General features: G+C 41.0%; 2 protein-coding genes across 4 annotated transcripts; one reads left to right on the top strand and one right to left on the bottom strand.

Annotated features, from left to right (window-relative positions):
* Positions 1–908: 908 nt before the first annotated feature.
* xcr1a.1 (chemokine (C motif) receptor 1a, duplicate 1) lies at positions 909–2,642 on the bottom strand. Its single transcript, XM_030049837.1, has 2 exons — positions 2,601–2,642; positions 909–2,059 (listed from the first exon to the last, which is right to left on the bottom strand). Exon 2 carries the CDS (start codon positions 2,045–2,047, stop codon positions 1,028–1,030), a length of 1,020 nt encoding a protein of 339 aa, XP_029905697.1. The 5' UTR covers positions 2,048–2,059; positions 2,601–2,642; the 3' UTR covers positions 909–1,027.
* Positions 2,643–3,420: 778 nt separating this feature from the next.
* Positions 3,421–21,852, top strand: fyco1a (FYVE and coiled-coil domain autophagy adaptor 1a). Of its 3 annotated transcripts, none has more exons than XM_030049528.1 (18): positions 3,421–3,483; positions 4,710–4,822; positions 6,115–6,221; positions 6,624–6,749; positions 8,535–8,641; positions 10,169–10,312; positions 10,653–10,746; positions 10,935–13,451; positions 13,617–13,709; positions 14,397–14,515; positions 14,620–14,787; positions 15,684–15,836; positions 16,313–16,542; positions 17,144–17,297; positions 18,058–18,150; positions 18,258–18,468; positions 19,705–19,814; positions 20,048–21,852. In XM_030049528.1, exons 2-18 carry the CDS (start codon positions 4,762–4,764, stop codon positions 20,121–20,123), a joined length of 4,563 nt encoding a protein of 1,520 aa, XP_029905388.1. In that variant the 5' UTR covers positions 3,421–3,483; positions 4,710–4,761; the 3' UTR covers positions 20,124–21,852. The 3 variants fall into 3 exon arrangements, with proteins under 3 accessions (XP_029905388.1, XP_029905387.1, XP_029905389.1); XM_030049527.1 differs by having other exon boundaries at positions 3,423–3,483; positions 4,707–4,822; XM_030049529.1 differs by lacking the exon at positions 3,421–3,483 and adding an exon at positions 4,291–4,366 and having other exon boundaries at positions 4,707–4,822.
* The last annotated feature ends 671 nt before the right edge of the window (positions 21,853–22,523 follow it).

Below are 22,523 nucleotides of genomic sequence, written 5' to 3'. Positions count from 1 at the left end.
CCTGTGGAACTGCTCTTGAGCCAGGCATTAAACCCCACATCTGTCCCAGTGGAGCTGCTGCAAAATCAAATGAATGCAGAGAGAGGCTCAGTCTCAGTTGCTCATCTTTAGTGTAGCCTCTGCCGATTTAGATGTCTCACCTCTACCTTCGGTTTTGACCGTGTGGTTTTCTGCTACAAACCTCTTCTCCTCTGTGTGTGTAACTGGCTGTTGTTTGTGTTTTGCTGCATGGATGTGGCTACCATCTTTAGGTCGGCAGCCTGAGTGTGACCGTCTTCCTCCTTGCCCCGTACTGCTTTTGTTGTCTTTATTTTGTCTGCTGGTGTGTTTTCTTCTGAAATTTGACTGTTTTGCTTTGGTAATCTGTCCACTGGGTTGGCGCCTGGTGCACACCTGTGTGACCACCAAGGGGTCTCCTCCCCCTGTGGTCCCTCTCACAATTTCTTCCATTTTCCCCTGTTCCACCTCTGTTTTTGGGCAGCTTTTTCTTGTCTGCTATGAGGATTAAGTCATGTGTCATCCTGTTTTGTCTGTTGTAAACTTGTGAGCATGTAAAGCCCTTGGAGACTGTAAACTGTAACAAGGGCTTTAAATAAACTTAAACTTGACCAGGAAATTTTGCTGCGTAGATATGAATTTGTGCAAGCCATTCTTCCAGGGTGATAATGTAAAATATAAGTTATTTTTTTCTCTATGTGAGTCCAATTAAAGTAGGACACAGATTCATACAAAACAAAAACCAATGTAACTCAGTGAGTATGTATAATGTTTATTTTGCAGTATAAAAAATGAACAAATATAAAGAATTGGCAAAAACATTAAATCTGTCATAAAATTGCAACAGTGTATAATAAACAGTAAAAATCACAACTGACTTTATTTGAATTCAGTACAACTTTTTGCCCACTCACACTAATTGGTCTCTTCAAGAGTAAAAGTAGGGTCAAAGTGTAAGTTAATTCACATGACTGCACACTGGAATTGGATAATTATTAATAGAAATGCAACATTAAATGCAGCTCAGCAACTAGTACAATGATCCATTGGAGTGAATGTTTGTCATTCTCACAGTATTTTCCTCCACTGGACTTTGGCGGCTGAACATTCGATGCAGCACAGACTTCAAATGACTCCTAAACTTGACCCCAACAAATGCATAAAAAACTGGGTTGAGACAGCAGTGGGAGAAAGCAATGAGTCGGCTCACGGCAAATGCGTAGTCAAGCCGGATGGCTGCTTCACATCCATTAAATGGAGGCAGCAAGTGGGCGGCCAACAACTGCAGAAAGATGGTCACATTGTACGGTATCCAGCCGAGGAAGAACAAAGCCACAATGCAGAAGATTAGCTTCACTGTTCTGTTCCTCATGTGGGATCTTGTTCTCACGATTCTCCCGAGTATTCGAACATAGCAGAAGGTCATCACGGCAAAAGCGATCAAGAAAAAGCTATTCTGTTGGTAGGTGCTGAATTTTTTCCACCAGAGATCCTTGTATTCACAGCCACAAGATTCTTTGTCCTTGTGGTGGATCTCGGCGATGGAGCTGTAGAGCAGTGAGGGCATGGCTGCTCCAATACTCATCATCCACAGCACTACAGATATAATGACCCCATAGCTCAATCTCTGTGAGCCGAGTTCAGAAATAGGATGGACCACAGCCAGGTATCTGTGGATGGTCATGATGGTCAGGAACAAGATGCTGCTGTAAAAACCAGTGAAGAAGATGAAGGCCACAATTTTGCAAAGGACATCTCCCAGGATCCAGCCCCAGATGTGGTAAACTGCCCAGAACGGGAGCCCAGCAGTGAACAGAAGGTCAGAAATTGCCAAGTTGAGGATGAAAACGTTGGTGAGAGACTTGAGGTTTTCATATAAGGCCAGGATGACAAGGACGAGGATGTTGCCTGTGAGGCTCAGGACGATCACGACAGAGAAGAAGACAGGGATGGCAATGGATGAAAACTTGACCACTTTGCCTTTGTCACAAGGTTCATCTTCATATTCCCAATCATAGATATATGTACTATCATTCAAAGTGGTGCCCATTCTTAACTCGACCTAGAAAAAAAAAATGGTAGTGATGCATATGCATTATTTGTTCCGTCTCAGCTATTACTTTAGTTGGTCATTAGTTTATGCAATTAGGCTAAGTGAGACAAGGAGAGGAATAACAAAGCGATGAGTGAAAAGGCTGACAAAGAAATGATACATACCATGTCGTGGAAATTATTTCTAACTCTGCTGTGACAACAATCGATGAGGAACAAGACAAAAATCTCGTTTACAGTATTGTCACACTTTCAAAGCACAGCATGCGAGAAATCAACCTCGCTGCCTGCTCTGTCCGCCAAGGTTATCTATCTATCTATCTATCTATCTATCTATCTATCTATACATGCAAATATTTGTCTGTGCACACAGTACAGGACAATTTTTGATTTCAGTTAAGAGTATGTTATGTATTGGGCTATTTAGTGACAGAGATATTAGGAATTTGAAAAGAATAAAATCATTCAATATGTAATCATGAGCTCTCAGCTGTTTATACTAGATCTTTTATTTCAACCAAATGATACTGAGAGGCAATAAAGTAACCTACCTGTCAGGTGCTGGAGGTGATTTACAGTGGAATAATGTGGTCCCCGGGTGTTTGAGGAAACAAGCAGACCGGATGATGATACACACACCTGGGATGTTTTTTGTTCCTTTTTTCAGTACCAACACACACACACACATACACACACAGAGTCACTCATACACGCATGCACACACACACAAACCCTTCAAGGGATTGTGTGTGCGTGTGCATGTGTTACCCGCAGACCATAACCACCACCGGCTGTGTCAGCCTGCTTACCCTGCTCATAATATTATTAACTGGGACAACCACTATTTCCTGAGATATAATATCAGTCCAGTGCTGTTACTCATGAGTGCATTAAGCAGAAAAAAGATTATAATCATTCCTGATTCACCTTTATCATCACATCTTCTAAAATTGCTTGTCTTTACTTACTCACAGTAGAAAATGAGTTTATAGTTGTTTAATAATAATAAATTATTATTATTAAACAACTATAAACGTATTATTATTATCAGTATATTATATTCTTATTAATAATAACCATAATTATCATTATCAATAATAATAATAATGATGATAATTAGATTATTTTTTATTATTATTATAATAATAATGGCCATAAGCCGTTATAGCACTGTTCTGGATCCACTGTACTCATGTTGACGGGAACAGCTGCCGATCATTGGTCACATGACAGTTATGTTTACGCTGCCACGTCAACCAAACTCGGTCAATTTCTTTTGTCCCGCCCACTAACCTCATTACCATTGGCTGTAATGCTACATTCTGCCTCGTCAGTGGACGGCATGATGTCAATAACCAAAATTACACAGCCAACAAGTTTATACGCACACTCTAACTATCTGGGTTGTTATGGACCTGTGTCTTGTCTGTAAAAGTATGTCAAAGTTGTTGTTTTTTTGTTCATTCTCTCACCTTAAGGCATTTATAAAACTGCGTTGCTAGAAAGAGCCTAATTAATTATTCTGTGTCATGGTGATGTCATTAACAAAGTACTTCGTCTTGTTACGTTAACATTGCCTTAATGTTACTTAGTACAACAGAGAATAGTCTATATACGCCTCTGTTGTTAGCTAAACTTTGGCTGTTTGCTAACTCTCCCCGTCTCGTCGTTTTAAGAAACTAAAAACTAACTTAATATGTAACTATTACAGCTGATAGCACTGTAAAACTATCGTTTATGTTTCACAAGTATTGGTTATGAAAGTAAAGAGGAATATCTTTTGTTCCTAGCCTCCGAGCGTATTTCTTGTAAACTAATACTTACTAGGCGTGGGCTTTGGCATTTTCCTCTCGGGCTGGAGCCCAGTGACATTTTTCTGTACAACTCTTTGCTTCAAGATACTGGTAATTCCTGTGTGGAACGACCCCAAATAAGGACCCAACTCATAGTTTAAAAAAAATTACTCTTTCTTCCGTCGTTGCTTCTGTGGTGACTGGGTTCTTATGTGAATTTCGCCACCGGGATCATTAAAGTTCAATCCAATCTAATAAGGCAGTTAATTTAAGCCGTCTTCACGGTGAATGGCAATGAAAATGAAACACCTCATGGTAGAATAATTGAGTGCCTTTAGTTCAAATAATAGAATGATTTGCCAAACAGATTATTATTCACTAATGTTACTTTTTTTTCACTATTCAGAATCTGATTGCATTTTTGGTTAATTTTCAGTGTGTGTGGTGGAATGCTAAGCCTATAAATAGGAAGGAGTGTGCCAGTGCTGGTTGGATATCAGAAAAAGAAAAAAATACTATTAAAGGTACTCAGAGCACCAGAGGGTGTAGAAACACACAATTTATCAACTTACCTAATCTAATTACCCAAGTTAGGCTGTTGGAAAATATCATCTGAGTAACTTTTTTAGTGCCAAGGTGCAGGAGTGCTGCATGTGTGTGTGTAGTCGAGGCACTCAAGACAAAGTGGAAAGCTCAAGTGCTGACCATTAACAAAATTGGACAGAGTGCCCATCATGCACCCTGGATGGACTCTATTTAGTGTGTAGTGCACTTATGAGCATGTACATGTGTGTCTGTGGTAGAGTGTGTTTGACCATTCATGGCAATCTTTTGTTCCTGACTGTTTCTGATTCTCTGATTCAGCAGATTGGGTGTGACGCTGTGATCCCCCCGTTGCCAGGGAGAGAGCGGTGGGGCCATGGCTGCTGGGGCTGCGGTCGGGGAGAACCAACTCCAGAGGATTATCAGAGATCTGCATGGTACGGCAGCTTTATGTGTGGCCCTATGTGTGTGTGTGTGTGTGTGTGTGTGTGTGTGTGTGTGTGTATTATGTGTGAGTGCGCACGTGTCATTGAGCTGCCAGCAGACAATTGTCGGCTGACATAGCATGACCGAAGAGAAGAGAGAGAAGAGTCAGAGAGAGGTGCGCCATGATGCCGTGACCTTCGTCTTAATGTCAGGTCCGAGAACACTGCTTTTCCCCAAAACCATCTGAGCTCTTCTGCTAACCTGCATTTGGAAAAACGTGGATGTAACCTCGTGTCCATTTAGTCCTGGGTTCAGTGAGGGTGTGGTGGAAACAGAGGGCCTCTTTCAGCATGCAGCGAGACAGGGAGTGCATGCTGAGGGTACACCCATCACGGGTGTCCTTCCAGTTTTTACGATGGATAAGAGGCAAGTGGTGACCATTGATAAAGGTAGCAGTGGAGAAGATGAAAAAGAGCAGGCGATTTTGGCATCAGAGTGGTCAATCTAGGGGTGTCTGTGTGTGTGTGTGTGTATGTGTGCACGTGCCATAGTAACAGGTTCACTTTTCAGCTTGGTTGAGTGTGAGCTATTCCTATTTCTTTACTCAAAAATGTTCCAAGGTGTGAATATACAGCAGGCATATTGTTTCAGTTTTCTCAGCCGTACTATTTTCCATTGATGGAGGCTGAAATTTTCATGCTTGCTAGCTATTTCTCTGCTGCCTCTTGTCTCCTCGGTAACATTCCTACTATACTTTCTATATAAATAAACTGGCTGTTCATTTCTGTTTTGGCTAAAATACAATATATTTATGTACTGTATTGAATGGATAAATAGTAGGGGTGTAACGATACATCGATCTGGAACAACATCAATTTAATGATCCAGTGTCACTGATGCAGCAAAAAAATCAATCTATATAATCATTTCAGCCTACTGTGGCCACAGTAATTTAGCTTATCTTACGATATCTCATTAAACGGGCACATGACCACATTTCATATCAATCACAGGTCCCTGAATTCAATCAAATCGAGATCGTATTGTGGCAAACTATATCAACAAATATTGTATCATTGTCCTAATAACTAATATGATATGGTATCATAATGAAGCTTGTGATTTACACTCCTGATTGTAAATTTGTGTGGTATTTATCCATTTAATGTGGTATTATTTTTGCTTTATACTTATAATTTTATGCATTTTCCAAGGTAAATGTAGGTTATATGTGTTTGGGTTAGAGAAACCGTCAATTATTACTGTCACTGATCTTTGTACATGTCTGCCCCTTGATTTTCAGAGGCTGTTTCAGAGCTTGCAAAGGAGTACAGGGAGAGTGGGGAGCCGATCACAGATGACAGCACCAACCTGCACAAATTCTCCTACAAGCTGGAGTATCTGCTACAGGTGGGAATTTGCCCTTATTGTGACACCCAGGCTCAGTGAATCATAAATATGTGAAGTGATTTGCATGAATAGTTTGCATGCCTCATTGGAAGCACATGGTGCTTACTCTTCAAACGATTCATGGCATAAATCAACAAGATAAAGTGTTTTTAAAGGATGAAAGGTAACTAATATGGTTGGTTGACAAAATTATTACACTTTTACAAATTGCGCGTTTTAGGATGTTAAATGATGTTAAATGAGTTTGTTTTTTAAATCTTGTTTTTTTTTTGTTTGTTTGTTTGTTTTAATTTGGCTAGAACTGTTTAAATCAATACCTTGTTATACTGCTAAAAAGCAACAAATGCCAACAAAATAAATGGTGTTCAGCAGTTTCCCATACCAGTAGTTTCTCCCTTTCAGTTTGACCAGAAGGAGAAGACCACGTTTCTTGGAACCAGGAAAGATTATTGGGATTACTTCAGTGACTGTCTGGCTAAGATCAAAGGAGCCAATGATGGGATCCGCTTTGTGAAATCCATCTCTGAGGTTTGCACATTATCAAAAGTTCATTTTATTTGCAACACTAATACTGTAGTACTGTAAATAATAATAATAATAAAATGATAATAAAAACACAGTGTATATATACACTGTGCTTTTATTATACAGACAGCCATCTTAAACTGTTAATAAGCATTAGTCTACATTTTTGTAGCCGACTGCTGACCCCCCATAATGTATCAAATGAGATCTGGCTCTACAATTGCTTGTTATAAAACAGTGCATCATTAAAATGTCAGATTCCTAGGTTCCTGTTGCTCATTGGTGACTCCACAGTATATGTCATGATTATAAATTAGTGATCATTAATACTACAGACACTGTTCCTGGTGTCACCACAAATATGGTTTGTATGAATGAGTTCAGTTGTGTCAGCACTCACCTGTCCCTCAGCATTAATGCCCAGGCCACACAGCCATATTCATTTCAGCACCCATATGAACAGATTAGAGCAGCCACACAGCCTGAGTGAGCAGTGTGTCCCAGGCATTGCTCAAGCCTCTGAAGCCCCGAGTCAGCTAGAGTTTCTCTGCATGAAGCGCACTCTTTTCAGCAAAAATCGACAGGTAAAATGACCTGCTGATAGTCATATTGACAGCATACCAGCAGCATCACATAACTAACACCTTTCATTAATATCTGTATCTGCAGACTGTGTCACAGGCATATTTTTGTAATTGCATGGAGAAAGAGGAGGCTATGTGTGGGTTCTCAGACATAGCAGTCACACATTCACTCACACACACATCACACATATCTCCTCTGCCACAACTGGACTGAGCGATAGAGTGGGCAATTTTAATGTGAATTTTGTATTTTGCTATTTTGCACTTATTTTTAACTCATTTTATCCTGTGTTTATCTCAATACCTCATGTCTTGAATGAGTCTTGAATGAGCTACTGGATATTTGAATTTCCCTTCGGGGATGAATAAAGTTTTATCTATCTATCTATCTATCGATCGATCGATCGATCGATCGATCGATCGATCGATCTATCTATCTATCTGTCTATCTATCTGTCTATCTATCTATCTATCTATCTATCTATCATCAGTGCTGTCTGCGTGGACATTACACACACGAGAGCTGCAGCAGTTCAGTGAGGCAGCTGTCACAGACAGGCAGAGCTAACCCTTCTGGACCAGGTGTAGGAAGGTGACAGTGCACCGTTTGCAGTGCAATGGTGGATTTATAAGAATTGAAATTCAACATCAACGAGCTGATGTGGATATAATAAACAGACATAACTGATGAACATTTACTTCACAGTTCATTCTGTCTAATATGAACCAGTCTATTTAAAATGTTCAAAAAGACTGTGGCATAACATTTTGAGATTTTGCTGAAGAATTAAGTGATTGTGATAGGCAAATGAAAGACAAATTTGAGAGATCATTCCAAGTGTTGGAAGTAAACTGTAATACAAAACCATAACAGTGACACATATTTAAGGCAGATTTTTTTCTTGTAGATATGAAAAGTGGGGTTGATTTTGGTCCTAAGAGCCATATTTTTTTCCAGGGCCCATTCCAACGGGTACTGCATGTTAAATAGCTTTTATTTGGATAATAATACAATAATATATGGATAATAACTGCTGTTGAAATTGTTTTTGTGTGAATATTAAAGCAAATGTATAAATTACAAGTTTTTTAGTGTGAGGTAATTTTCCAGCAGTGGAGGACCACCACGGCTACTGTATGTGAATGTTAAGGACACCTGGGTTACATGCACTGTGTAAGGCACTGTACCTCTTTGCTTCTGCAGCTGAAAACTTCCCTGGGGAAGGGACGAGCATTTATTCGCTACTCCCTTGTGCATCAGCGACTGGCCGATACGTTGCAGCAGTGCCTAATGAACCAGAGGGTCACCAGGTATTTTTTTTATTTGTTTTTGTTTGGTAGTCATAGGACTTTGACCACATAATGGGCCCTAAATAGATTATGTTGTTATGTTGTTAGGTATTAAAACTAAAACTGAATGTAGATTGCATGTGTCACTAGGTGTGGTGTCACTCCTTGTGCCTGTTAAATTTCATTTCCTTATATGTTCTTTCATCGTGGTCTTTTTCTTTCAGTATGGTGTTGTACTTCAACAATTTTCCTCTCTGTTCCTTGGACTACATTGCAGCGCCCTTTGGGCATGTTTAGCTTCACTCACTGGCACTTCCGTTTTTTTGCTTCTCCATTCATGTGTATTGTGTTCACAAAACAGCTTTCAAAAACATTGTTCTAACTAAAATATTAAGTGACAAACAGAACTCAAACAGTATCACACAAGGAAGCAGTGGTCATACTTCGTTTATTACTATGGCCGCTGAATTTTCAAAACATGCCTGTTTACTCACATATTTTTCTTGTTATTATTTTTTTTTTTTTCACAAGGAAGCAGTTTAATCTTAGAATTCAGGTGAAAACTATAGTTCACCATCGTGCTCAGTAGAGTTGGTTGCTTTGTACTGCAATAAGTTGTCAAATGAATTTTTCCTGTTTCTGAGAGCTCATAAGACAGGAAAATAGCTGATATACCGTTTCATAATTCAAAAATAGTATCTCCTGTACAGTAGGTCTCAGTTTATAATGTGTTCTTCCAAGTATCAATGTAGTGTTCTATTGAGAAAAAATATTTTATCATTATATTTTATCATCATCTGTCATATCAATCTGGCATGTTCAGTGCAGTCCAGAAGTTACTTTGTGATGAAGTGTTGACTTTTCTGCTGCTTCCGCTTTACCTTAACCTGCCTCACCCACATTTATTTCAGTTACTCATTTTTTATCGCTTTTCCTGTGAAGGTTAGGTTGTAAACACCCTATAAATCTTTAAAAAACAACATCATACATCAGTGCAGGCTTGTACAGGCTCTTACAGCAGTAAGCACAATTTCTTATTTCTTTCTCAACAGTCACACTCTGTTGTGTAACTGACATTTGTCTTTCAGATATCAAAAAGATAATTATAAATTATGAATTAAGAATTACGTGTAGGTTTATATAAATTCATCAAATGTACATGTTTAATGAGTTATTGCAGATTGGAAGGATTTTGTCACATATCTCCCCCCACAGCTTTTATGCTACCATTCTTTGTAGATTTATGCTATTACTCTTGTTATTACTATTATTAACTTTTATACATATCTATCTCTCTGTCTATCTATCTATATACATATTGTGTGTGTGTGTGTGTGTGTGTGTGTGTGTGGGTGGGTGTGAATTACCATTATAAGTCAGCCTCTGTCTACAGTAGAAATTCCACTGAAATTTATAAATGCACAGTATGACATGCCAATCAAACATCCACAAATTTTAGGAGCTCATTGAGTATCATTGTTTTTATTTGTTCAGCTATGGCCTACTTTTGTGTCTACTCACTCCTCTCCTCCCTCTCCACCCCTGCAGTGACTGGTACTATGCACGAAGCCCCTTCTTGAAGCCCCACCTCAGTGTTGACATTATCAGTCATCTGTATGAGCTCAATGAGGTCCAGTTTGATGTTGCATCCAGAGGTCATGACCTTGATGCTTCTTGGCCTACCTTCGCAAGGTATGAGATACAAATCTTTTAAATTATTATTATTATTATTTTTTTTTTTTTTTGGCATTTCTGCTACATTTGACAGTCACAGTAGGGAGAAACAGGAAAGGCAGATGCAGATCTTAACAGCCACATATGAATCATGCAAAAAACACATACAGTATCTGTCAAATGTCTTTATAAACAACAATTAATGAACACTGAAATTACTGTGTTCAAATACAGCACCTCTGAGGAATATAACATAGTGACAGAATCGCTGTTTCACTTTCCCCCAGGTTTTGGGCCTAGCTCAAATGTTTAACATGTAGCATTACTGCCAAATTAAAATTAATTTCCTTATTAACAGGAGGACACTAGGTATGGCAAACTCACCTGGCCACATGTGGAAACCACCAAGTCGCAGCTCCAGCATTAACAGTCTGGCCAGCAGCTACTCACAGGTACATTTATCATAACTTATTGTGCAGTTTGCTTCTGACTTTCTGAAATGTTACTGAAATTATATGTATTGTGCAACTATACAATATTTTTCTTAAAATTATTACATAGTGATCATCACAAAACCTTTCTACAATGTATTTCTTTTCTCCTTATTTTCCACCCTACCCCTTCTGTTGCAACCGTCTAGCAAGCACCTGAGTTCCCTTCTAGCCCTGACTATGGCCAAGGTCTGCTGAGCGACCTGAACGAATCTCTCCCTACCTGCAGCGAAGATGTCAGTGCAGTTGAGGATCTTCGCCTGGAGCTGGATCAGTCTGAACTGAAGCAACGAGAGCTCTTGGATAGAGTGCAGCAGCTGGGGAATGAGGCTGCTGAGCTCAGGGGGGTAGTGGTGGAGCTCCAGAGACAGCTGGATGTGTCACTGGCTGCCCAGGAAGAGCAACAGGGCTTGCAGGAAGCACTCAAGGCCCTGGAAGGAAGAGGGGAGGCCCTTTCCAGAGAGCTGGACACTCTTAGAGCCAAGGAAAGAGGCAGGGAAGCTGAGCAATGCCTACTCCAGGAAAAATTGACAGCTGCCGAGGGGAAGAACGTAGAACTCCTGGCAAAATTGGATGGGGTGCTGAATGAGAAAGGCCAGCAGGCAGCCAGTTACTTTGATTCAGCACAGAAGATACATGAGCTGCTGGACAGATTAAAAGAAGCAGAGAAAGGGAAGATGGAGGCTGTTGCTGAAGTAGAGGAGAAGAAAAGGCAGGCAGAAAGGCTGGAGGAGGAACTGAGAGTCAAGGAGGCAGCTGCAAAAGAAAGTGAGACAAAACTTGGAGCATTAGTAACATCTGCTTCTGAGGAAAAGGCCAAGTTGGAAGAAAGACTGGAGGAACAATGCAATGCTCTTGACAAGCTGCAGGGGGGCCTGACACTGAAAGAGAAGGAGGCTAGCAATCTTCAAAGGCAGCTTCAGGACATCCAAAGATCCCTCGAAGAGAAGGAGAAACAGGTGGAGGAGTTTAAGAGGAAAGCACAAGAAGATAAAGATGAGATGCAGAGGAATATCGGTGGCTTAAAGGAGTCTTTAGAGGCAGAGGTCACTGAGCTGAAGGAACAGCTCAGGGGAAAAGATACAGAACTAACTTCCATCTGTCAGACACTACAGCAGCTAGAAGCCAAGAACCAAAGTCTGACCACAGAGAGGGACAGAATGGCCACCAACCTCACTGAACTAGAGACCAGTATCAAGGAGCAGGCAAAGAAGATAGAGGACTACAAGACACAGTGCACCAATCTAATGGAGCTCAATGGGAAACTGCTGACCACAGTGAAGAGGAATGAGGAGTTGAAGAAGGAAATGGCAGAGAACAGAACAGTTCTTGAGGCTGAATTGGCAGCTCTGAGGGCTTCTGAGAAACAACTCAGAGGCCAGCTGGATGATGCCAAGGTGACAGTGGACGAGAAAGAGAAGAGGTTGCGCGACGAGAACCGTACCCTGGATGAGAGTCTGCAGCGAGCAGTCATGGCCGGAAAGCTCTCAGAGGCAACATCAAAGCGGCTGGAGCAGGAGAACCAGAGTCTGAGAGAGGAACAGGCCACTGTGAAAGCATCTCTGAGCTGCATGCAGGCAGAGCTGAAGTCTATTCACGGCCAGATTGGAGACCTTGAGAAGAGTTTGGGATCTTCACGCAAGAATGAAGCCAGCCTTCAAGAGCAGCTCCGAGCCAAAGAGGCCCAGTTAGAGAGTCAAGAGAAAAACTGTGTTGAGCTCCAGTCCAAGGTGAAAGGTCTGGAGGCTAGGGAGCAGGAGCTCCAGTTAGCCAAGGCCCAGGTAGAAGCAACTTGTGTGAAACAAACAGAAATGATTGAAAGAGTTACCTCTGAGAAGCAGGCAGTAGAGAAATCTCAGGTGGAGAGGAGCTCTCTCCAAGCCAAGGAAAACCAGGAAATGACTGCCAAACTCACTATGCTTGAGGGCCAGCTGGAGGTGAACATGAAAGAAGTGTCCAGGCTCCAGGCAGAGGTCCTGGACCTCAGGGTGCAGCTGCAGAGGTCTGGGGAGGAAAAGCTAAAATCTCAAGCACAGTTGGAGGTGACAGAAGCCCAGAGAGATGAGTTCAGGACTCTGACCGAGCAACTTAAAACCCAAATAGAGACACTCAATCAGAGACACATTGCAGAACTCATGGAGAGCAAGCACAAAGAAGAGGCACTGATTGCAGAACGTGACCGAGAAGCAGCAGTTCGTTCTGAGTTGGCTGCTTCTGAGGCTGTGACCCGACAGGAGCTGGCCACCCTCAAGGCTGAAAACGAGAGGCTGGCCATGGAAAACAGTGAGACACGTGAGGGTATCCACCGGGCCAACACAGAGATGGCAGAGCTTGGCATGACCATCTGCAAGCTAACTGCAGAAAATGAGGAGACCACAGAGCGTTGGGCTGCTGATGCTGCCAGGATTGAGGACCTGGAGAAACACACCACCAAAGAGGTGGAGCGACTAGAAGCCTGCGTGACAGCTCTACAGCAAGAGAATGCCAGTCTGAGAGAGGAGCTGACACAGATGGAGAACCTCCCGGGGACTTTATTGGAGCTCCAGGAGAAGCTGGAGAAAGCCCAGAGCCAAGTGAAGAGCCTCAAGGACTCTAGCAGAGAGGAAATGGAGGGTATCAAGTTCCAAATGAGCTCAGAGAGCATGAATTATCAGAACCAGATCAAGGTGAGTTTTGCCCCAATCCATTAATCATGCCTTATATAGGAGCTAATTATTTTTCTTGTACTGATGTCAGTTTTCCTCTTAGTATTTCCTTCAGTTTATTAGGTCATTATGGATCCAACTCAGTCAATTTGCACTTTTTTGTCTCATCTTTCCTTTGTATTTCAGAACGTAAATGAACAGCTGGTTCAAGTCAAAGCCCAGCTGGAGAGAGAGTTGGAGCATGTGTCTACTCTGGAGGCCAAAGTGTCTGAGCTAGAGGTCTGTACTTCATTTAAGTCATGGTTACATTATGGTGGTGGCACCTTCAGTCAAATCTCTTGGCAGTAAACCTCTTCAGAGAGAAATAGTAGCATTGTAATAAAATCTAAGAGTAATAGTATAGAAAATATACTGTTACTAGAAATCTTTGATGTTCTCACTTTTTGAAGTCTAAAGAAAATCCTGTATGATTAAAGAACAACTACATATAGATAAGTGTATAGTGCTAGGTCTTAAACATAGCCTGGATGAAGTTTGGAGTCTTTTTCATTTATATTAAAGGAGAAGTCAGAATAATTCATGTGAGGATGTGGAAAAGGAAGCTCTACACTGAATCGGAAGTTATAATAGCATGGCAATTATCATTCAGTATTCATTAGAGGTGCAAGATTACGTAAGAGTAATTTTGTCGTCGTTTTTAAATAGCTGATGAGACACCTTTATTGCTGACATCTCCCTGTGATTGCTAAGGCTGATCAGATAAATAGGTGGCTCAATTAGAAAACCACTGGTGTTGATAATCTAGATAATCTAATCAACTTAAGTGCTTGTAAATTTTCTCATTTAAGAGGCTCCAACATATATATTGAGAATAAGAAATAGTTCAGTTAATGAAAAGTGTGACACATTCTAAATGTTATCCATTCTGGATATTTTCTGTGTGTCATTTGATAATGTTTGATAAAGGTTCTGAATGAGCAGCACTCACAGCGGATTGATGAGAAAGATGCTCACATCACAAAGTCAGACAATATCATTCGCCAGAATGAGAGAGAGATTCAACAACTCAGAGAGTCTGTCAGCAGGTACGGTTATACTCTTTGCTAGCTGTGCATTTTATCATAGGATTTGAAAAGCTGACTGTAAATCACTGACTGACTTTCATTGTTCTTGCACATCCTTCATTCAGCACCGAGGAAGCGCTCTCGGCCGTGCAAACTGTTCGTGACGAACTGAAGGAGAAACTTGAGAAAGCAGAAGCTGACAAGCAGACCAGTCACCTCAAGATGTCCGCAGAGATCGATGACCTCATCAGAACTAAGAGTAACCTTGAAGAGCGGCTCATTGAACTTATTAAGTACGACACGTCTCTTGTCACAGCCTTTTGCATGGGATAGCCAACAACAGCTAACATATATGCTTTTAGAAGAGGAGGAACTGAGGAGATGGTGATGAAGTTTATTTTCTCTGTTTGGCTCCCTGTACAGGATTACGCTGTGTCCGATTGCCTACTTTTTAATGAGCCCCTCCATAGGTAGATAGAGCAATACTTGACAGACCAGTGGGTTAAAAATGAAGGTTGAGGAGGAGGAAGCAGAGTTTATTTTTTAGTTTATTTGAAAGCTGAGATAATTTTCCAAGAACAGGATAGAAAAGAGACTTTGGTGGAAAAAGCAGGAAAAGTAATGCCAAGAGGCCAACATGAGAAGACAAGTGTACTCGTGTGACACTGTGGAAGAGAAAGATTGCTTTTTATTTATCATTCAGTCCGGGCTTTACTAACCACTGATTGGTTCACTAAGCTTTCATCTTCAGTAAGGGATGAAACACAAACACGCCCTGTCAGCTCCACTGGATGTGTCCACATAATGTGTCTTCTTTGCTTGCATTATTCATATCTTCATTTTTCTTCTGAGATGCATCATTTGGTGAAGTAAAGCCACTACTGAACAGCAGATTGTAGAGCAGAAATTTGCTAGTGTAACTTGAGATGGGCATTTGTCTTCATTTCTGTCACTTTAAAGATGAAAATATTAATCAGTCAGTCAAAAAAATAGATTAATCAGTCGTGAAAGAAGTTGAAGAAATTGTTAGTTGCAGCATAGGACAGCATGTACTACAGTGTTGAGGTGTCATCTGCCTATCAAAAAACTGTTTTACATTTCTTTTTCATACACTTTCAAAAATCTAACTTCAGTCTCATGTCATAAATGACCAAAAACCCCCAAATCCTGTTTTTGTGCTCTCTGACAGGGACAAGGATGCCCTGTGGCAGAAGTCAGATGCCCTGGAGTTTGAGCAGAAGCTGCGGATGGAGGAGCGCTGGTGGCTGGTAGATCAAGAAGCCACTCACTGCCTCGGTTGCCAGGGCCAGTTTACCTGGTGGCTACGCAAGCACCACTGCAGGTGGGCACTTGGTTGGCAGTGCGATGTACTGCATACTACTGCTCCTTTTCATGTCTTTTCAAGCCTGCACTTCCACAATCATGTTGACTTAGTCAAAGAATATTTCTAAATCATGACCTGCAGCGAAGGCATTCAACAGTTTGTCAATGTGCAAAACAATTTCAAGTTTCAAGTTCAAGTTAATTTAAGGCCCAAAACACTATTTACAGTCTCAAAGGGCTATACAGGCCCACAGGTTCACTACAAACAAAACAGAACGGTACCCCCTAACCTGAACCCTCATAGAAGACAAAAAATCCCCACGCATAAAATAGGGAGAGAGAGAAAAAATCTTCAGGTCAGGTGTGAAATAGGCTTGACCCAGTGGGAAAATGAGCAATTTGATTTACAAATTAGCCTTCATAAACATAAACAGATATATTAGCAAAAATTGAGATTAAATGAGAATGAAAGCACCACTTTTGTCCTTGTTTCAGGCTTTGCGGCCGCATCTTCTGCTACTACTGCAGTAACAACTTTGTAATGACCAAGCACAGTGGGAAGAAAGAGCGCTGTTGTAGAGAGTGTTACACCCAGCACAGCGCTGTGGTGGAGAGGTTCACCGAGGCAGAGCTGAGTCCTGCAGACACCCAGCCGCCTCCACCTGGATTCGGGCCTCAATCCCCACCTGCGCCTGCTCCTTACAAACCCACTCCCAGGGTTACAGGTAAGAGACGTGCTGGGATGAAAAACACATAAATATTCACAATACATCTTGACTTTTAATACCACTGCCACACATTGTACAGGCTCCCATGTAGACACATCACACTAAACTAACATGTGCGCCATGTGGAAACCAGCACAGGTAGTTCCAGTAACTGTTTCTCGCAGTTGCTCTGTGGCCTTCTGATGAATTGATTGTCTTCATGAGGAACTCCTCAGCAGAACTGAAAACAGTGGCTTTTCGTATTGCAGAACAAGGACAGGAACCTCTGCTATTGTGTTCAATCACAGGAGGTTATACCATGGGCAAAGAGGGGAAAGGGCACCATGCCACCATTCAACAGCCAAAGTTGTTGATAGTGGTTTGTTTTTATTTTAAAGTAAATTAACCTACATATTGCTGGGTCCTTTTTGTTTTTTGTTGTTGCTTTTTTTTTTTTTTTTTACTATATATGCATGTAGCTTATACCTCTGCTACATACTGTAGCTACTCCAGTGTAAAATCAAAAGCCTTTACCATTAGTACAGTTGCTGATGTTTATTTTCTACATAGAACAGTTCCTATTAAGGCAGTTATATTCATACATATCTGTTTCTCCCAGTGTCTGATCCCAGCAACAGATCTGATGACAGCGCTTTTGACATCATCACAGAGGAGGAAGTGAATGGCATTTATGACAGTGATACCATGTCCCAGACCACCGGAGGCTCTCTGGAAGGAGAACAAGACAGAAGAGCTCCTGGAGCGCTGGATATGTGAGTGTAAAAGGTTATTAGTTATTAACCTTACCGTGGACAGTACAGATATACATACACATCGCTGTAATGTCATACATAGAGACATTCATATGGCCACGTGAAAAATCACTTGTTTTCCTGAAGCACACACACCCACACACGTACACACAAACTAATTTACCCTGAAGTTGTTTATGACCTTCACACACATTGCTTCATTGCATTTGTTAGCCGCTGCTGCTCTTTGGACTCCAAATAAACGTCTTGATTAAATGGACAGATGTCAGCGATGACCGCGAGGGAGATGAGAGAACAGTGAATTAACTTGTACCAAGGTTTGATTTAAGACTCCCTCCAGTAGGAAATACAAATTTATTTTATCACCACACGCTCTTGTTGTTTGTGATGTGATAAATGTGATAAATCAGAACCCATAATTCAATGTCACGGTTTGTCGTGGTACTTAGGACACCCTAGAAGAAGGCCTGTTTCCATAAATAGACTGTCAGCAAGGGGACTCCTAGTGTCTGCTGACAGGCGTTGCTCAGTCTAGGGCTTAAGCAGTCTCTAATATCAACCATCCATTTATGTCATGTAGTCATAAACCCTGACTATTCTACAGTGCAAAGACAGATGTATGACTGTCAGCTGCATTAGGACCCTCTGCTGTTTTATAGTGGCATGAGCACAGAAATCACTCAGCTCTGTGTCAGTATATCAGAGGGCCATTACAGAGTTACATGGACAGTCGATCTCTGTCTTGTGACTCAATTTGCAGAGGCACAGGAGATGCAACCCCCGATGACTCGGAGGAGCACGTTCCCACCGTTCAGGATTCAGAGATTAACCTTCTCAGATCTGGAGAAGTCACGTGAGTCTTCAGCTTGATCCCCTGCGTTTCATTCTTTATTTTTGTGACGGTTGCACTAATACCACTTTACTCTATCTGAACTTTTTTTTTTTTCCCCGTCATTACAGGATGGCTGTCCCTCTCAGCATTGATGATATTTCTCAGTTTGGTGATGGTTCCAGGGAGCTCTTCATCAAGTCTAGCTGCTACAGTGTAATAGCGATTGCTGTGGGTGACTGTGGGCCCACTGTCAGCTGGATGTTCTCCTCAGAGCCCAAGAGCATTTCCTTTAGTGTGGTTTACCGAGAAACCTCCGACTCTCCGGTGGAGCAGTCAAAGGTAGATCCACTCAGTGTTTGTATGCCTACACGGTAAAAAACGATGTCATGTGAAGCATTTGGTGCAGCAGTGCGACACCTAGAGGCAGGACACACGGAACAAGGAAAAAGAATTTGAGTTTGCTGTATTTATGATGAAGTAAATATTGATTAAGCCCATTTCTGTAGAATAGCAAGCACCGCTGCCAGAGTACATAGTCATACAATAGACGACCTCAGGCAGGCACTGTGCATGTATTATTGTGCGCTTCCTACAACATACATGGCTATTTGGTTGACCTTTCTAACAACAGATTGAGAAACACCACTGCAGGTTATTGCTCAGCAGGTTGGTGCACTTAAAATGTCATGAGTTTTAAATAAGTTTTGACCTTTATAGCATCCCTACCCAAGTATTACTTTTAGATTAGAAGTGATTAAAAAGAAGTGATTAAAAGTGTGTTGGAAATAAATGGTTTTATGTCTAAATTAATGTTATGATGATGATGATGATGATTTTTATAATACTTGGTGGTCTGCATATATTATTCTCCTTTGTGTAAAGACACAGAAATTCCAGAAAAGTTATGTTAAAGGAGCCCCCACCTCTCCAAAAAAGAAAAAAAGATATTGCCCCGCTTACTCCAAGTGCACACTGTCCATCCAGATATCCTCAATGTGATTTGATGAGTTTTCCAGTCTGCCACTCCAGTCTGTCTCACCCCAGTGCAGTGAGGCTGGATTTGTATTTGCCTGTTGAGCTCAAACCATCAAACATTTACATATGAGAAAACTTGAGAGCTACTTCCAGCCAAAGAGCAACAACAAACTGTCAGTAATGCACCCTTAATTTGTACTCCTTGGGGGCAGATGTATACGGGTTAGCCGCTGTTTTTGTGCAGAAAATAATTCCAAGTAAGTGGGAAAAACAAAGCCTGGAGTGGGATAAGTTCAGCTTGATTTTTTTTTCTACTGATTGCAAATATAACGGCACAGTTACTGAAACATAAATAAAGAATATACTCAGTGATGACAGTTACAATTTCCAAATTGTAACTGGAAATTTGTGAGATGGCCTCTCACTTGCAAATCCACGTTTCCCTCAGGCATGTATAGACCTTTGTCCCAGCAGGAGCCTGGCTCTGTCAGACCCGAATGAAGCAGATTGATTAATATCATCAGTAACACCTGTATTTACCTGCTATTTCATGTCAAAATGACTGCTGTGACAGAGGGTTTATCTCTGCTCTGTCGTCAGGTGCTGATTCCCCTGACCCGCTGCAACTCCCACAAAGAGACCATTCAGGGGCAGCTCAAAGTGAGAAACCCCGGCCTGTACACACTCATCTTCGACAACTCCTTCTCACGGTAGGGGACTCCCACTGTCCACTGTCCTTGTTCTGCCACTGAGGGATTCCTCCTCTCATTGGACGAGGCCTGTGGCTTGGCAGAAATATGTAAACTCACGTCAGCTCTGTCTCTGCCATCTTTTGCTGCTTGTGTGGGGGCAGATGTCTGTGTTTGTGTACGTGAGTGTTCGTGTGGTCAGCATCTTGTTTGAACTGCTAGATTGCAATCTCTCCCTCGCCCTCTTCAAACAGGTTCATCTCCAAGAAAGTCCTTTACCACTTGACGATTGAGAAGCCTGTAATCTACGATGGAAGCGACTTTCCGTGAAGCTGGACGGCACGCACAGCCACAGCAACACGCACTCCATGCAAGACGGTTAAAGGCAGACCGGAGAGATAAGACTTCTATGTCCATTTTTAATCAATTGTTCTTAAATTCAGTCACTTGGTTTGCTCTTTTGTTTCCAAACCTCCTTACTCCCCAATGATTTTATGTTATTTCTCTTAAATTAGTCAGCGTCTTATTTGAGAAGGATCCTTTCTATATTATTTACCTCTAAAGTATAGCGTTTTGAGGTGTGTTCATGTGTTTACTGTTGCCTAAATGAATTATTGTCCAGGGGAACATAGAGATTTTTGAAAGAGAAACAGAAAAAAAATATGACATTGTACATTTTCTGTTTAAACAAACACTAATATTCATTGAAATCAGATGGAGTTTTGATTTAATTTGCTCATTTTACAACGAACTTTCCAATCATGCGGCATTTTATGTTTTTTTTTCTATTCTATTCTGTTTTTTTGTTTTTTTTTTCTGATGGTCTCTGCTGGCTTTGACCTCTGGTTTTTCCTCAGATGTTGTCATGTTAGAGAACACAGAGCACTGTGTGCAAGGCTTGTAACATGTAAGATCCTAAAATTGCAGTTTTCAGGTGAAAAACATCTATCTGCAAAGAGATGAGAGCGCCTGATTTTTTCTATTTTGTTTTGTTTTCTCTTTGACGCACATGGCTTGCTCACAGCAGCAGCAAAGTGACACAAAACCCTGACTAACCCACACAATTACAGTTACTGCCGGACCTTGAGGACAGGCGACGGGGCAAAGACTCCTCATGCAGCTCTTAGGTGCGGGACGTAAACTCCTCTTCCACTGGGACATGTCGACATCTGAAGAATGTCCTCTTTTTTTAACAAATCTACTGCCATCTTATTTGGTATGCAAGACCTTAGCAAGCAGTCTCCCTCCGATTAAACGTAATGCTGTTCATATGCAGGATGAGTATGTGTAGTTATAATGACATGCATGCAAACGATGAGGCTAATGATGATCTGCTGTATTCTCAAAGTGCCAACTCGCTCCAGTTACCAGAGATCAGTTCCCTGCATAAGTGTATGATTAACACCTTGTTATTCATCAAACATAACACTTTGTATGAAATATAATATACCGTATGGAGTTCATTTTAAATCACAGTATGCACAATATATATTTTACCATCAGATGAAGGTGTTTTTTTCTAGTTTGGCTTTCATTTTTATCTCTGGCATTGTTTTAGCCATACATTTGCGATACCTTAGCTTTTCTTGTTCTCCGTAATCAGACGTGTTTGAATATTGTGTGCTGTTATTATTATTTTTTTCTCCTTTTCTCTCAAAGCAATAAGAAAACGAGGTCGGTCAGACTCCTCTTAATGAAGCAAGGGCTTAAGTCTATGCTGCTTTTCTAGAGATTTGTTTGCATTTCACAAACGGTTCTCTTTTGTACTCTTTGATTCGTGTAAAACACTGCAATTTGTATGCAACGCCTCTTTTACAGAACTGCACTTTTTGAGAATTATTTTTTAAAATTCTGTTACAAAAGCTATTTTGAAGTACATCTGTAAAGTTTATATGGTATTTGTCCAAGAATTAATGCAGGGACAGATTTTGTACTTGTTCTTTTTGACAGACGATTTTGTAGGAGTGAAATGTGCATTGATCTTCCACACGAGCTCTCTGTGCAACCAGTAATAGACCTGTCAAACACAGCAAACATGAATAAAATGTGAGAATAATGATGCCTCTGCCTTTCACTTATCCATGGATCTGACAGCTTGAAACTTCAGAGCACCATGGCATATTGCATAAATTAATTTGCTCAAATATCATGATGATTGGGCCTTATCGATGGGGCAGTATCGTTAACACACAAACTGATATGTTCACATACTTACAGTACAGGTGATCAATATTAGTATGAGAAACCCTTAATCTGAACTGACAATGGAACATTTTTATCATTCCACGAAATTATTGTGGAAGCATACTCTTTTCTTTTAAAAAATTGTATTAACATGAAAATGGTTAGACCTAAGCATACTGAGTATCGCACAAAATACTGATTACTGATGGGTACAAACCAAACAAATATCTGCATCAGAATCTGCCTGCAAAAATACCCAAATCAACACAAAAACCGCATCAAGATGCATTTGGAAAAAACGTGCTCCCTGGAGTGCCTGAAAGTTGAGACAATCAAAACACAAACAAGCCAGTATAAGCGAACAGTTTGTCTCTGTGTGGTGCCTCAGTTATTCAGAGACATGCTGTAATCAAAGAATTCTCCACACAAGTAAGTATATCCATGGGAGTGTTGTGCCTCTCTGAAAAGACCCTCCACCTAATCTCCCTTTTAGCATTTCAACACGGGGCTCTCAGTCTGGCAAGTGCCTCCTGTTGTTATTTATTT

This window comes from Myripristis murdjan, chromosome 4, assembly GCF_902150065.1.
Source record: "Myripristis murdjan chromosome 4, fMyrMur1.1, whole genome shotgun sequence".
Classification (NCBI taxonomy): Eukaryota; Metazoa; Chordata; class Actinopteri; order Holocentriformes; family Holocentridae; genus Myripristis; species Myripristis murdjan.
The sequence above is the reverse complement of the archived record's forward strand: the minus strand, read 5'-3'. Positions and strand labels throughout refer to the sequence as shown.

What these genes read in the sequence shown, in the direction of transcription:
- fyco1a (XM_030049528.1), top strand. Translation starts at nt 4,762, where the DNA reads ATGGCTGCTGGGGCTGCGGTCGGGGAGAACCAACTCCAGAGGATTATC. An exon ending in TTGTGAAATCCATCTCTGAG is followed by an intron (nt 6,750 to 8,534) that starts GTTTGCACATTA and finishes TTGCTTCTGCAG; the next exon opens with CTGAAAACTTCCCTGGGGAA. An exon ending in CTCAGATCTGGAGAAGTCAC is followed by an intron (nt 18,151 to 18,257) that starts GTGAGTCTTCAG and finishes CCGTCATTACAG; the next exon opens with GATGGCTGTCCCTCTCAGCA.
- xcr1a.1 (XM_030049837.1), bottom strand. Translation starts at nt 2,047, where the DNA reads ATGGGCACCACTTTGAATGATAGTACATATATCTATGATTGGGAATAT.